Below are 17,071 nucleotides of genomic sequence, written 5' to 3' on the forward strand. Positions count from 1 at the left end.
ATGCCCAAAGTGTACTACCAACCAATTGTACATCTATATACACTGCACAAATCTCAACATACGTTCAGGATTAATGTGAAAACTGGTATAAAGGGGAAAAAGTGGTGTTGCTATTAGCAAACATTCATACACCACCCACTGCGCAAGGACAAGGGGCTGGCTCAGTTGTTGACATGGTGGCACCTACAATCATCTTCTGGGGTACCTTGCTAAGCACCCGGCTATCTGTGAAGTTGGAGGTGTGCCCAAGGCACAAAAATGCCCTGGTACGGAACTAAACAAGGGAATTTAGGCGCAAATGAGGGACGCTTAAGAGATATGTAACCTATGAAAGAACAGAGCATTTATTCTAAACTGACATAACTAGCACTTTGCACTCATACAGTATGTGCAGCTTAGACAAAGACATCTCTCAGATTGCTGTAATGCAGTTCTCTTTCCTGTGCTTATAAAGCATCTATACTTGTTCTTTTTCAACAACGTCAATTAGAATTGTACCCACTGTGAGCTTTCTTACCCCCACGCAACACAGCATCATGTCAGTAGAGAGATGTATTATTATAAAGCTCCATAACACACATAGGGCCTGATACAGAGCCACATGTAATCCCGGTGTTCACGTATTTGAGTGAACATTTGTTTATGTGAAATATTCTAATATCTCTTACAATGCATGCGTTAGAGTGTATGTACATAGGTGCTGATAGGGTCCATTCAGACAGTGTCAGAAGTGTGGCAATTGTGCAGGCAGCTACTCATTCATTATCTATGTAATAATGGAGAAACGCATGTCCAGAGACGGAAAATCGCATTCTGCCACTGCCCTCTCTGCCAACGAGCCATTGCCTTGGCAGAGAGGGGACAGACCAGCAGAGGTGAACCATGCACAAGCATGGGAGGTATTACAGGGGGAGGGGTGGTCTGAGGTGACTACTAATCTACAATATAGCTTAATGTGTTTTGTACAGAATAGGGAACCTATCTCTACCTTTTATTGTGTTCACTGCTGAGGAAGATTGGGAATTACCCTGCAAAATAGTCTTAACTATACAGAGGAGATATTCCCAGCAGAGAGGGGCCCAGTTTATGTCATGGAAAGCTGCAACCCCAGCCATGTCCTTCTGGTGATTCATCCAATATGACAACGACAAGAGGAAGTGATGTTTCTTACATACAAGCTTTATAAAGACTAATTAGTGTTCAGAATCCCATTGACTTATTATTAACTTCTTCATATGTTTGTTTAGGTAACCTAAAAATACTGAAATGTTTTTGTTAATATCAACTGTGACGGTTAGCCTCATAATGACCAGAAGTATTTGGCATCCCAATGATCAGACCCTTTTGAATGTTTTTGAGATTACACCACGAAAAAAAAGTCCAAAATTATTATTTATTCCAAATTTTACTAGTTCTCTTTGAGGAGAATGAATCCCAAATACGTGTCCGTTTTATTAGCTGTTTTGGGGGGGTTATCATGGAGAATCATATTAGGATTTGTACTTGTTTTGTAATTAAAGATTCCAGTATCTAAAGACTGGCAGAATGCAAATGTCCGTCCCTGGCCATGCGTTACTCCATTATTACATAGAATAATTGGATCATAATTGGATCATTATCGGGCATGGAGGAAAATGTAGCCAAGTGATGACTGAATAGCTACCTGCACAATATCATGTGTATATGCTGGAGCTTTATGCCGCCTTTCTGACCCAATGCTAGAGTTTCTCATCTAGTAAATCTATATGTAAAAAGGAAATGGATCTGCAGAAAATAAAATGGGAATTTTAATCTAAAGTAACTTTCCTGCTACAGGAAAACAGTAATTAGATCATACAAACAATATCCAGACTTAAAGATTATAAAGCAACTAGTCAGCAGCCCGTCAAAATGTCGGGACATTGTCATACTCGCGAAAAGTCCTGTTTGAGCACTGAAAGGGGTCACTTTTCGGTCTGCTCGCCAGTTCGGGGGGCTGCAAGTAGAAATGCCAGCGCCGGCGGCTGTGCAATCTATATTCCCCATCACAAGTACGCACACACATACACACTAGGGTTCATTTTTTTGTCAGGAGCCAATTAACCTACCAGTATATTTTAGGAGTGTGGGATGAAACCCAGGCAAGCATGGGGTGAATATACAAACTCCACACAGTTAGGGTCGTGGTGACAATGGAATCCACAACCTCAGTATTGTGAGGCAGTAACCATTGCTAACCATTACACCATCCGTGCTGCCCTATTTATTATATATTATTAGTAAGTGCTTCATTGTTTTATCATCTTAAATTTGTTTATTTTCTATGATTCTGTAGCAGAAAAATCATTTTAGATTAGAATTCACATTTTATTTGTGGCAGATCCAATTCCTTTAAGCAGAATTTAGTTAGCCTATGTGTCATCTTCAGAGCACACTAATAGGCTGTAAAACCAAAAGTGACCACCCAATGTGGTCAGGGAACAATTCTACTTTACCTATGTCCTTGACAACAATGGGGTCTATTCACTAAGCCTTGTAGAGAGATAATATGGATGGAGATAAAGTACCAACCATTCAGCTTTTCAAACACAGCCTGTAAAATGACAGTTAGGAGCTGATAGGTTGGTACTTTATCTCTCTCCACTTTATTTCTCTCCAAGGCTTAGTGAATAGAGGCCAATATGCGCATTGATGGACAGGCTGTGGGTTTCCCTCACTCTGGCAAGTGCTCCCTGTCTGCATAGCACAGCACCTGTACTCCCCAACTGCTCCCTGTCTGCATAGCACAGCACCTGTACTCCCCAACTGCTCCCTGTCTGCATAGCACAGCACCTGTACTCCCCAACTGCTCCGTCTGCATAGCACAGCACCTGTACTCCCCGACTGCTCCCTGTCTGCATAGCACAGCACCTGTACTCCCCAACTGCTCCCTGTCTGCATAGCACAGCACCTGTACTCCCCGACTGCTCCCTGTCTGCATAGCACAGCACCTGTACTCCCCAACTGCTCCCTGTCTGCATAGCACAGCACCTGTACTCCCCAACTGCTCCCTGTCTGCATAGCACAGCACCTGTACTCCCCAACTGCTCCCTGTCTGCATAGCACAGCACCTGTACTCCCCGACTGCTCCCTGTCTGCATAGCACAGCACCTGTACTCCCCGACTGCTCCCTGTCTGCATAGCACAGCACCTGTACTCCCCAACTGCCCTGAGTCTCTCTAGCATTAATCCCACTAATAGGGCAGCTCCCCGTTTTTCACTGAGGGTAGTGGTAGTGGGGGGGTTAATGTAGCACTATGAGGGGGGGGGGGTGCTAATTGTGGAACCCACAAGGGATAGGGCTTATCAGTTAGTGTTTTTAAGACTTGATGGAGAGAGACAGTGAGTAGGAGTGCAGGTTACACACATACACATGCGTGGCTATCTAATTGTTATGTGTGTATCGCTGTGCTAGTGCTGTATGAGCATTTCTCTGTTAATGCTGCATGTAATAGGGCCAGGGCAATGTGCTAATGCAATTGAATAAATCCCTGCATAGATCCATCTTGTGATGGGTTCTAGCTTCCTTATGTAGCATTCAATCACAATTGCTGTGTTTCAGATATATTAATATAGATACACATAATCATGTAAATAGACATCCAGTAAGTAATGGTATACACAATAATGATTGTACCTTGAAACATAAAACAGAAAGTAGATGCCTATTTCACCCCCACTTTTAGAGGATGTGTGTGTTTGGAGTTGTCACATGTTTGCACTAGTTATTTTAAATATTGCTGGCAAAATGTCAATCTTTCGAGAGTTTTGACCTTACACCTAAATTAAACAATTTGTGCATTTGTTGAATGTAAGAGTTTAAATAGTCTTAAGGAGCTCAGAAGATTAGCTCTGTCCAAGGTGCTAAAAGTACTTGTGACCACTCTGAGCAAACGCTTTGTAAGAGCTGGCTTGCTACAGGACACAGTACAACTGGCTACACTTAGTCTGCCCCTTTCTAGACCTATCCCAAATCTGCTATTTTACTGACTGGCCAGTAAGTACAGTACCTGATACCACCATATAAAATCTGCAATAAACAGCTTGGTGACTTATTACCCGACGTACACCTAAAATACATAATGACTAGTGTAAAACCTAGGTGATTTTGTGCAAAAGAAACACAAGTTTAGAGCTTATGGAATTATTTTAAATATATAATTGTTTAATTTTAAAAAGTACACTATTATTTATCAACAAATGTGCCACAATAAGTAGGGCTCTTCAGTCTGTCAGTAACAATGTTTTATCAGAAGACCCTGTTATAAAGAAAAAAATGTTTTTCCTTTCTTAGCTAACCATAGTACTTTAAAACCACGATTTATCAAAAGGTGAAAATAATTCCTAGAAGAGAAAATAATTCACAAATACCCATCTGCCTGCCTAATTATCTACTGGCTATGATGCACCCATAAACTACTTACCTTTCAGCAGGGCTGGATTAAATGTTTGTGGGGTCCCCTGGGCAACTTACTTGTGGGGACCCCTACAGACAAAACTGTCAATATGATATGCTGGCGATGTTATTAAAAAGCATAATCATGGATAAATACTCCCAGCACCACAACCCGGTTAAACAAACTAGTGCCTCCAGTTCTCATTATTAAACACAGAAACTGTACCTCCCAACCATCCTGATTTCAGTGGTACAATTCCACTTTTCGGGCACTGTCCCTCATGTCGGCATGGGGCAGGTTGGAAGGACACTCTGACACCTCTGCATTGCATAGCAGAGTAGCAATGAATGGATGACATGAGTATTGTGCCATGATAGGTTGGGGAAGCCCAGCAGCTAATGAAGCGCTGGGCAAGGATCCAGCGTGACAAGAAACAGGGGAGTGACATGCCTTAATGCCCCCAAAATGACATACAACAGTGGGCATGGCCTATCAGACACTAGACGGCGGCCACACTGCCTTAGTATGTGGAGGCCCTTGGTCGATGGCCGACTGTCCTGTTGTTAATCCAGCACTGCCTGTCAGGTTAATGAGCAACTCTCAGTCATGAAGGATATCCCAGCTGACCTCATGCCTCCCTTGTTACTTTTGATCATAACGAAGTTAATTAGATGAAGACGATTTGATGTAATGACTTGCAGCTGATGTACATTATTTCAGATGTAAATACTGTAGGACTTTGTTAAAAATACAGTTTTTTAACCCCAAAGTTTGGAGATAACATGTGACACCTTTCTCTCAGTATTGGGGCTGAACCTGGCTCTTTTTCTGCACATTTCTGTGAAACTTTTTTTATTCATTAGCAAATAAAAATGTAAAGTGGGAATGAGGAAAGATCATGGATGTTGGTTACTCAATTGGGGTCTCAATTGGGTATATTTACTAAAGTGCAGTATTTAGAGGTGGAGATGTTGCCCATAGCAACCAATTAGATGCTACTTAACATTTATCTAGCACCTTCTAGAAGCTAATAGCGAGAATCTGATTGGTAGCTATGGGTAACATCTTCACTTCTAAAAATCCACACTTTAGTAAATATACCCCAAAGAGTTGATGAAAAAATGATGACATTCAGCCCTGTGACAAAACAATGAGGTTACGATAATGTTTAATGTAGAAGATTTAGTAGGCGGAGTGAGGATTAAGGTGCTTAATGTTATGTTTCTACAGTGATATAAAACCTCCCTTTACAGAAGCTTAACTCAGGGACCAGCAATGTATTTGAATTATTTAATTCTGAAAATTATTATGTCAGTTCAACACACACATTAAAGTGAGGTCAAATTCACCAGATATCATGGGAGAGTCAGCTGCTTTTATGTCACAAACTAATCCCTACCCGGCCAGTTTGATACTGCAGAGCAAAGCAGTGTACGTCATATTGTCAGCTGAAAGCCCTGATTGGCGGAGAATGTGATCTGATTCATTTTTGGAGCATGAATAAATCTCTGCTCTATAATGACTGAATGCAGTGAGCCTGCCTGTGTCCGCTCTGCTCCCACAGTGGCAGAATACGTGTGCAGCGCAGCCTACAATGACCTAACATAGCCTACAATACATTATCTTCAGGTCGTTCTTCTTTATCATGCTTTCTCTGCATGGCCTTAATCCACACTAATCTTCTTTTTTTATTATAGGATGTCATATGCAGTTATCCCTGTAGTGGCATCCACTCAGAATATGAGAGCAAAGCTGAGAGCCCACAGAGATTTAATGATTTGTAATGAATTGCAACTAATTATTTGTAATCAATTCAAAGCTGAAGAAATCACAGCAGTTAATATATCTGTATAATGCACAGTCATTTTTATTTTGTGAATATATCTATAATGTAATATACTATGGAATGCAACAGTTAATGGTATTGTTGATAAAGGGTTTGGTGTTCTGTTCAGCAATACAATTTCACATTTCCATAGTGTAACAATTTTTTAAAAATATATTTTTAAGTTTATTTCTTGCATTTAGAAAGTAAATGGTATTTGGGACCATGAAGAAGGTAAGGCACCTAATGGGATATTGAAGATCCTCTCATCCTTCCCTGAAGAACCAGGACATATGTTTGGGTTGTAACCCTCACAGGCCATTGCTGTGGTTGAGAGAAAAGTGCTAATGAAGCGTTTGATGCACAAAGCAGCTCATATAATACAACCTGACAGTCCATGCACCAGGTAGTACGGCATGCCCCCCACACACAGGTTCATAAGTCACGTGTTTATATTCAAATTTATGTCCTGCCATTCACCGCACAGCAGACATCGTTCCCTCATAATATGCCCTTGAATTAAGGTCGTTCCTTAGTAAAAGACTCCTACTTTCTGACTACTGCTCCTACATTCAACATAAATACATAAACATAATGTTTTGAAATGGTTTAGCTTTACTTAGTGTTTTGTTATTATATACATTTCTACAATGTATCAAACTATTTGCCCATGAAGCATATAAGCAGGAGTGCTTCTGTTTGTGCTGCCTTGTAATGGGAGAACACAAACACTAATACATGTTTTCCTTTTGAAAATACTGGCATTCCTGTCTGAAAGACATTTAGTTCAATGCTTTTGGCAATACAAGTAAGTGCTACTGTGGTAAATAGCTGGCAGTGTACAATTGTTGTATGGGGCAGCATCTCACTGCATTACTGGAGCCAGAAATTTACCACCTTCAATTTGTTTTTATTAAGTCCAAATACACAGAAACAATTCTTGAATCATTAAGGACCTGGTGGACGGAGGTGCAGACTGTTGTCGTATCCTCTACTGCAAATTTATACTAATGCCGCAGCCAATGGGCTTCCTACTGAGATGCCCACCGGCTACAGATATAATCCACTGCGGTGCATTAAAAGTCGCACCACTGAGCAGACATAGGGCCTGGCTATTCTGCTAATACGCACGCAACGCAGTTGCTAATATCAGCGGTGATATGCAAATGACTGCATTCACATTGCGATCACAGCCTGACATAAGGACGCCCACTTCCCCTTACACACATCAGTATACTATAGCAACAAAGCAAAATAATCGGTAACATCGAGTAACATCGGACCCATAAACACACTTGACAAGACCAGACATTACTCAGAAATAGCTAACTAAAACACATGCTATGAGACCTCACACTGCACGTAAGGAATCGTAGTGGATAATTTATGCATGCCCCTGCAACGGCTTGCTAACGCACTGGCACGCCTGCGTTTCCCCGACCACCTCCCAATCATCACCCACAAACGGTGCTTCCTGTCAATCACTCTGCAAGGGGCCTGCGTAGCCTTGACGATCGCTGTCTCGATTGTAATAGCTAGTTCACGCACTGCGATGCATACACATGCGCAGAACATAACAATCAGTTGACTGCGATCCTTGCTGAATCAGGCCCATAGTCTGCACCATCAGACGTTAGAGCAACCCTATGGTTGCGCAGAATGTCCGATGGTAAATGACCGCCGGTACCAGTGGAACTGAGACTTTCAACGTAGTCCCTTCCACCGGCAAACCCCTGACAACCTTACCGATGAAAGTCAGCTCCAGTCACAGTCCACGAACGCATATAGAAATTGCAGGAATCCCCATGTAATTCTGATATGTGTCTGCTGACGGTAACCATCGGGAGGGAAGCCTGTGCGTCTCAGACTTAAAACAACTGCTGTTTGCACCCGATGTTCTAAATCCGTCCACCTCTGAATCACGCACTAAATTAAAATAAATGACATGTATCCCTATAAACTATTTATACTTCTTCTGATCCATATATATTTTGGGTAGTGTGCATGATGGACAAACATTACTTTTATGTACATACAGAAGGCTGGTAAGCAGTACTTGCACTGGCAGCTGGGGGTCTGTCAATGGAGGATACTATATTGACCGCCTTGACTTACTTGCAGCGAATGTGAGCAAATGGGGCATGCAGCCATAGGCGTGCGCAGAAGCCCCGGAATGCGATACGTTGCAGGGCTTGGATACGGTGGACAATGACATTTTTAGATGGCGTTGCCCAATAGAAGCCTATAGGCGTCTTTTCTAGACACTCACCAGGGATGGATCCAATTGCATGCGCAGAAGGGCACCAGAGGGACTTCTGGGTTATCTGGAAGTCCCTCTATCACAAAGTACAGCTCTTACCAGGAGAGTCCTTACCAGGAGAGCCCTTACCAGGAGAGCCTTTACCAGGAGAGCTGTCCTTTGTGATTGTATTCATGCATAAAAGCGTTATTTACGCCAGTAGGCATGCGATGAATGGAGGGGTGTGTCTCATGCAAAATGTGATGCTTGAGGCATCCCGCCCCCTACATTAATTCCAGTGTGTCTATCTCTTTCTCATCTTGCCCATGCCTGATATATAGGTGTGTGACAGTTTTACTTCACCAGTTATTTAGTATAATAAACATGTTAAGGGGCAACACAATTTCAGTCATGAAGGATCTAAATGGACACGGGAAAAATTATGTGAAGACCAGAAAGAATATATCATAGAAAATCATTTTCCCCTGACGCACCGCGGCCCAGCCATTCAGGCTGCTGACATAACAGAAACCTGCTGACACTTTCCTACTCACTGGCCATTTTACATTCTCTTACACTATATATGTACAGTATGCTCCGCAGCCAAAACGGCAAAGCTACATATAAAGATGCAGCATACGGATGGATCAGTGACTGCAAGAAGGAGGAAGCAATGCAATTACACTAATGGGGCCCTAAATCAAGGACAAGCTTGTTTCATTAATATAGTACAGCATGCAAAAAACACTTCAATAGGACCCACGGGTATTATACAGAGAGGAGAAAGGATTTTTATGCATTGTCAGTGAATACATGTCAGTATAGTATGCCCATCTACCTGATATTCTATACAGTTATACCTATTCCCTGCCATTTCTCAATGATATCATTTTATTCAACAAATTGGCAAATACACTGAATTCCTTTATATCTGTAACAAAGAGGACATACTGTTCCCCAGTAGTTTTACAATTTATAACTGCTGCTCAGCAAGATGGCACTGAGTGTCTCTAAAAGTGTCAAGAAATGTTCTCCAATTCAGTAATAAGAAGGATGTATATACAGTATATATGATAGATAGATAGATAGATAGATAGATAGATAGATAGATAGATAGATAGATACACGGTCCGAGACAGCACTCACAGCAATGTGATAAGAATGGTGCAAAAGTACAGCAACACTCACCTCATCCCTTACAGACAAGGTTTACGATCAGCACTCGGTAGATAATGCAGGGCTTTATTCAGTATAACATCATGTTACAGGCAATGACAGGGGGCAGATGCCCAACAGCCATTTCAACTGATCACCGTCAGTGTTATGGTGGGTACACACTGGGCGATATTACTGAGCGACTGCATGATTATGACATCGTAATCGTGCAATTGCTCAGTAATCGCGCACAAATCGTGCACTTTTATGTCGGAAACGACCAGCGATGCGCACTCCCGCTGGTCATTTCCGACATTGTCCATCGCCTGAACATGCAGCACAATCTGACGACCTCGTCAGGTTGCTGCATGTTGGGGAATGGGGGAGAGAGCCCGGCGCTGAATGATATCGTTAATGATATCGTTCAGCGGCTGTGCTCAATGTCATGAACGACATTGAGCACAGCCTACCGGGGACACACTACACGATATCGCCCTGGGAGCATATCGTCTAGTGTGTACGCACCTTTAGGCCCCTGAGGAAGACTGACAGTGATCAGTTGAAATGGCTGTTGGACATCTGCCCCCTGTCATTGCCTGTATCATGATGTTATACTGAATAAAGCCTTCCATTATCTTCTGAGACTGTGGGCCTGCTCAGAGACGGACGCTCTGAAAGAGCGCTCGCTCTGAATCAGGGCGTTTTTTTTTTTTTGTGCGGCCTCCTGGCTGCTCGCATAGCTGTGGGTGACCACCCACAGCTATTGCGAGCGGCCAGGATGATGGTCGCGATGGTCAAGACCATCGCGACCATCGGGGCTTGCGACGAGACCCTTGTGGTAGGGTCTCGTGGCCGCAAGCCCCAGAGAGCTTCTGGCTCTAATAGAGCAGGAAGCTCACCACTGACATCACTGGTGATGCCAGTGGGGCCGTCCACAAACGTCAGGCGTTCGCATGGGAACGCCTGTTTGTGAAGCCACCCCCTCGCCACGCCTACAAAACGGGGCGAGCTGTCGATCAACATCAACAGCCGCCCCTTTTGTAGTGAGCCACGGAGCGAGAGAATTTCTCTCTCGCTCTGGGGCTGGCGCACGCACAGTGCGGCCGCTGCACGTGCGCAGAGCACACCATCGACCCGCTCGCGAGCGTTCAAGCGCTTGCGAGCGGGTCTGAATCAGGCCCTGTGAGTGCTTGTCGTACACTTGGGACCTCATTCAGAGCCGCTCGTAAGCGGCCGTACGCTCGTTCCAAGCGATGTTCGCACATCTGCGCATGCGTACGGTTTGTAATACGCATGCGCGAACCAGTCAGTGCGGCCAAAAATCGTTTGTTCGCTATATAGTGATTGCCTGCTATTTTGAGTGACAGGAGGAGGCGTATGTGGGTGGTAACAGGGGAAGGTGCTTGAAAACGGGGAGTGGAATTCAGAACGCAGGCGTGCTTAAAGGTCAAAACGGGCGTTTTATGGGTGTGCATAATTAATACAGCAGCGTCATTGACCACGTCACTTGGTTGTTTTATAGTCAGAACTGCTCGCAATATAGCGGTAGGAAAAACCAGCCACAAGAATAGCGAGCAGTTCATACGCTGTTCGATGTACTCGATTAATCTAATAAATAGCGGACATGACGTATGATGCGAGCGGCCAGGGGGCGTATTTTTCAAAAAAACGACCGCAAAGAGCGAACGGTTCATTTGAATAGCCACCCTCTTTTTCTGAACGAGCGAGCGCTAATAGCGTCCGGCTCTGAATCAGGCCCTTGGTCTGTAAGGGATGAGGTGAGTGTTGCTATAGACAAGACAGACAGACCAATCGATCGATCGATCGATAAAGTAATAACACTCAAAACGAAAAAACTATAGCTAAAAACATACACAGGTTAAATGGTGTTAAATGAAATTATGCTTTTATCTATGGCCAATTTAATATTATATTTAAAGAACAGATGAGCATTTTGGATTTTGACTTGGTTGTTCTTTTTGCCGAATCAGTGCAAGTTCAGATTTATTTTATCGGCTATCCAAGACACGTGAGAGCCGGATAGCCAATAAGATGTCGATTTTGGATCCGAACATAACGATGTAAAACCGAACCGTTCATCTCTAATTTTCAGTTGCTTATAGCACAGGATATATAAATGCAAAATGTTAAATTGTTAAACTTTCTGAGCACAAGACCACTGTACATACATACACCAATATACGCCAGTACTTCCACCAGCAAGAGAGCGGCAGACATTTTTTTTCGTGGACAGATAGCTGTTTGGAATTAAGGCCCTGATTCAGACCCACTCGCAAGCGGCTGTCTGCTCGCAAGTGGGTCGATGGTCTGCACTGAGCATGCGCACGACGGAGGGAGCTCCGTCGTGCGCATGCGCCAGACGCGACGAGCGAAGGAAAGTCCTTCGCTCGTTGTGTCTGATCAAAGGGGGCGTGCTGTCGATGTTGAATGACAGCACGCCCCCTTTGGTGGGCGTGCCGGGGGCGTGCCTCCCTGACGGGGGCGTTCCCAAGGGAACGCCTCCCGTCAGAAGCCGGCCCACTGACATCACTAGTGATGTCAGTGGGAGTGATTTTGGCTCTGATAGAGCCAAAATCACCCCGGGCCTTGCGGTTGAAAACCTCAACCGCAGGCTCCGGCTCGCAGTTTCGATGGTCGCGATGGTCACGACCATCGCGGCCATCAAACTGCACGCTCGTATAGGCTGTGGGTGGTGACCCACAGCTATACGAGCGTCCAGGAGGACGCTCCATTTTTATGGAGGGCGGCCCTCATTCAGAGCGTGCGCTCTGCTCAGAGCGTCAGGCTCTGAATGAGGGCCTAAGTGTTAAGCAGAGTATCCACTGGTGGGTTCCACAACCTGCTGGACACCGGTATATCATGGGAAACAAGATTCACTGCATGCCCCAAGCCATCATATTAAACCCTCTTATGCATGTTATAAATTATGTGACCAACCCATAATACCCATTTTAATTTGGCATGTAGAATCTATGTAAGTCATTAAACTTTGGGTTTCAATATGCCTTAGTGCAGTGGTTCCCAAACTTTATTGAATCACGGCACGATACAGTAGCAGCATTTTTTTCATGGCGCCCCTAGCCCGAAAGTTTCTTATTGAGAAATTCAGCGAAAATTGTTACATTAAGTAAATTGTGCTTACATGCCATCCTTAGGTCCAGCTATGGGGTGGTGGACAGAGTTGTGCTTGTTTGCCCACATATGTTATGAGTGGCAACCACCATCACTGCTTTTGCCTATCACACTGACCATAAATCATTTGATTCGGCCCTGCACCACAAACTCGTGGCACCCCTGCAAGTGCCCCGCAGCACCCAGTCTGGGGATTTACTGGTATTTAGCAAAGACTCAAAGTCCTAAATCCTGTGAAATGGGACAGCTATTGTTGGCTATTGCAGGGGCATTAGGCAATGCTTTCCCAGGCAAAGCACGAGGTCACATTTTTATCACTGACAGCTACATTAGGTTACATCACTGTAGCTGTTCTATGAAAGCTACCACAATATCAGTGTGGCATTAGTTGTGGTTCCTACAGGAAACAATTTTCTATTATTATAATATAGCATATGTTCTTTTTAATTTTTTACATTTGTTTTTATTTCTTTTCAGTTCTGTAAAATATGTTTCATTGATAACAAATATTATTTTTGTATAAATCTGGAACAGGAAGCACAAGTGGTGGCTACTAGTCCCAGCACACATGTTGAAGCAGGTAAGCCGGCTCAGGCATGTGCTCTGCAATACTCCTCAGGGGCAAGCACTAAGACTGCTATTACCACTCCAGCCTGTGTCACCTAGGAGCTACGCATAACTTAGGTGCACCAGTGACTTTATAAATCGTAGTAAAGAATTTTCTATCACAGTGATGAACAGCAATAAGAAACTTTTAATTTTGCAGGGGATTTAATGAACAGATCCCTTAAGGGTTTATTTACCCCATGTTTTGCTAATAAAAGCCTTGCCCTTTTAAATTTTCGGTTTAAATCTGCAGGGAAGGGACTGCTTTTACAAGCCGCCACTTAGTAAAGAAACCCCTTAGTGTTATATGCTATGCCCTGGAAATATTTCAGTTGAAATGCTAAAATTCCTAGAATCTGGTTGCATGATGGACCTGTGCTGATAGCAAAGATGAAGCTATAAACAAGCAGGCACTGGGCAGCGAATAGGAATAGTGAGAGCTGGTACTTTAAATCTGGTTAATTTTCTCTAAAGCATGGCTCTTATCTAGTTAAATTAATTTGCAGTCATTTAAAAATGCCTCTTGGTTTTGATTACTGCTGCTAATATAATCATTCTATTACTAAACCACTTCATTGATAAACAGCATTTAACTATTACTCTCTACTAATATACAAATATGACATTAAACATTGATAAGTACAAGTGTGCCTACATACAGTGCAAGCACAAGTGTGCCTACATACAGTGCAAGCACAAGCATGCCTACATAGAGTGAAAGCACAAGCGTGCCTACATACAGTGCAACCGCAAGCGTGCCTATATACAGTGCAAGCCCAAGTGTGCCTACATAGAGTGAAAGCACAAGCGTGCCTACATACAGTGCAACCGCAAGCGTGCCTATATACAGTGCAAGCCCAAGCGTGCCTACATACAGTGCAAGCCCAAGCGTGCCTACATACAGTGCAAGCCCAAGCGTGCCTACATACAGTGCAAGCACAAGCGTGCCTACATACAGTGCAAGCACAAGCGTGCCTACATACAATGAAAGCCCAAGCGTGCCTACATACAGTGCAAGCCCAAGCGTGCCTACATATAGTGCAAGCCCAAGCGTGCCTACATACAGTGCAAGCACAAGCGTGCCTACATACAATGCAAGCACAAGCACAAGCGTGCCTACATACAATGCAAGCCCAAGCGTGCCTACATACAGTGCAAGCACAAGCGTGCCTACATAGTGCAAGCACAAGCGTGCCTACATACAATGCAAGCCCAAGCGTGCCTACATACAGTGCTAGCCCAAGCGTGCCTACATACAGTGCAAGCCCAAGCGTGCCTACATACAGTGCAAGCACAAGCGTGCCTACATACAGTGCAAGCACAAGCGTGCCTACATACAGTGCAAGCACTAGCGTGCCTACATACAGTGCAAATACAATTGTGCCTACATACAGTGCAAGCACACATGCCTACATACAGTGCAAGCACAAGTGTGCAAACAAACATGTGTCTACATAGATCGCAAGTACAAGTGTTTCTACATACAAGTATGTGTCTACATACACTACAAGTACACTTGTACCTACCCTACATAAAGTGCACATACATGTGTGGCTACTGGCTACATACAGTGCAAGTACACAAGTTCCGGCATACAGTGTAAGTACACATGCACCTACATACAGTGTAAGTACACATGCACCTACATACAGTGTAAGTACACATGCACCTACATACAGTGTAAGTACACATGCACCTACATACAGTGTAAGTACACATGTGCCTACATACAGTGTAAGTACACATGTGCCTACAGACAAGTTCCCATCACACCAAGAAAAAAAAACAAATTAAGCTGAAAGCTAGTAGCAGATACTTACTGTATATAGAAACTGTAATGACTATAAATGTCAGTGGGATTCTTACAGAGTAGTTGTGGTATATGATCTGACAGTGCCTATTAAATTTATCCCAGCATTGGAAATGCCGCATGACCCATCATCACCCACCCAGCTGCGGTACAGGGCACATGAGTGCAGGCAAAGCCACTAGGATACTGTAGCGTGTATGCTCTATGAGAAAGCCGCATAAGGAGATGCCTCAGAGAACATTTTGTAATACAGCAGCCTCTATACTGCGTATGCAGAACACCTCACTGCACTGCAGCTACTAATATCTACTGTCAAATGAGATCATGGTTCCAATACACATCATGCATGCAGCAGTATCACCGGTATAAAGAAAGCGCCATAAAATAGATGTACGCTGTAAAATACCAACATTGGTACCCAGTCGCTGCAGTCCCAATGACACCAGCATTAGCTTGACATCCCATACTTCCAATTAGAGATCTCATACTGAAACACGGAGGATGGAAGCTGGTGTGTGGGGTGTAGTGGGGGGGACCAGCAGCAAGCCACTTACCCATAAGCAGCCAGATGGAGCCACCAGACACTAGGAGGAATGTCAGCATGTCTCCCTGTGCCGGCTGCAGCATTGACCACTCACTCAGCTGGAGAGAGAGAGAGAGGGAAGGGGGCGCCGCAGAGCAGGCACTGCAGTGAGCAGTAGCAGCAGCGTGATCACACAGAACGCAGCAGTAGGGCAGTATTTTTAGCCTCCTATCTTGTGGGACCTCCCGCATAATGATGCTGCTGCTACCTCACTGACTGCCCCTCCTGCTGCAGGGACCCAGCCAGTAGCACGTGTGTGTAGTGCACGATAGTAACCTTTCATGTGGCTGCTCTGTAGTGTGCAGTTTGTGGGTTTGCTGTGTGTGTGTTTGTGTGTACTATGCACGTGTTTCGTGTTGGCGTGTGTGTGTCAACACTATGGATAGGGTTGCTATATTTCCCCACCAGTAAAACGGGACACATTCGCTGGGATTCCGCCGGTGCAGTCAACCCACACCGCACCCTTTTTGGGGGCATATTCAGGCCATTTTCGGCGGAAAAGTATCACGGGTGACGTCATTTCGCCAGGCGAAAACTTATCCCCGTATTCAATTACAAAGACTTTTCACCTACGTGGAGAGTCAATGCATTGGTATAGGCGAAAAAGATTCGCCTATGAAAGCAAGCGGAAAAAAAGTGCAGAAGTACGGTTTTGGGGTGCAAAGGTGGGGAAACCACACTGCACCCTTGGGACAGGCCCCCAAAGGTTAACTGCGTCAAGAAAAAAAAAAAAACACAAAAAATTACTTTTAAAAAGGGGGCGAAAAAGTAGGGGTGCAAACTTAAAAACTAGCAAAATAAGCTTTTGGAGGTCTGCAAGTATGGAGAGGTGTTTTTGTGTATGCAGGTGCTTGCTGAAGGTGCGTTTTTAAGTTTTTTTAAAACTTCACTTTTGTGATTTTTAACCATGCTTGCACCCATTTTCATGTACCCCAAATTTGCAGGGACTACAGTACTTATGTTCTCCAAAAAAGCTGCTAAATGGTATTCTTCACCACTTGTGCAAAGATGAAAATTAGCAGCTATTGAGAGCATTAAAGTACCCCAAAAAGCTTCAGCAGGGCTATTCGGGGGCATCTTCATTGATCCCCAATGTTAGTGCATCTTTTGGGGGGTGCCAGGCTGGTTTCCCCAAATCTGACAGCACTTTTTTGACTGTTTGAGCTACGCCGGGTCCCATTTTCGTGTCCTTTAGAATAGAATAGAGTGAATAGCGGGGCCGTACACAAAAAGTTTTTGCCTCCAAAACACGCGAAGTTGGTGAAATGTATGGCAGGCGTAACCT

General features: G+C 44.0%; 1 protein-coding gene across 3 annotated transcripts in view; it reads right to left on the reverse strand.

Annotated features, from left to right (window-relative positions):
* ACSL6 (acyl-CoA synthetase long chain family member 6) overlaps positions 1–15,894 on the reverse strand; it is a 247,181-nt gene extending 231,287 nt beyond the window's left edge. For 2 of the 3 annotated variants that reach the window (XM_088446002.1, XM_088446001.1), the window contains exon 1: positions 15,758–15,892. In XM_088446002.1, the coding sequence (XP_088302128.1) occupies positions 15,758–15,830 (73 nt within the window). In that variant the 5' untranslated portion in view covers positions 15,831–15,892. Of the gene's footprint in view, positions 1–15,757 lie in introns of all 3 variants that reach the window. The other variant, XM_088446003.1, reaches the window with a different exon arrangement.
* Between the last annotated feature and the right edge of the window lie 1,177 nt (positions 15,895–17,071).

The sequence above is a fragment of the Taudactylus pleione genome, unplaced genomic scaffold (assembly GCF_031769625.1).
Source record: "Taudactylus pleione unplaced genomic scaffold, aTauple2 ptg000392l, whole genome shotgun sequence".
NCBI classification, from domain to species: Eukaryota; Metazoa; Chordata; class Amphibia; order Anura; family Myobatrachidae; genus Taudactylus; species Taudactylus pleione.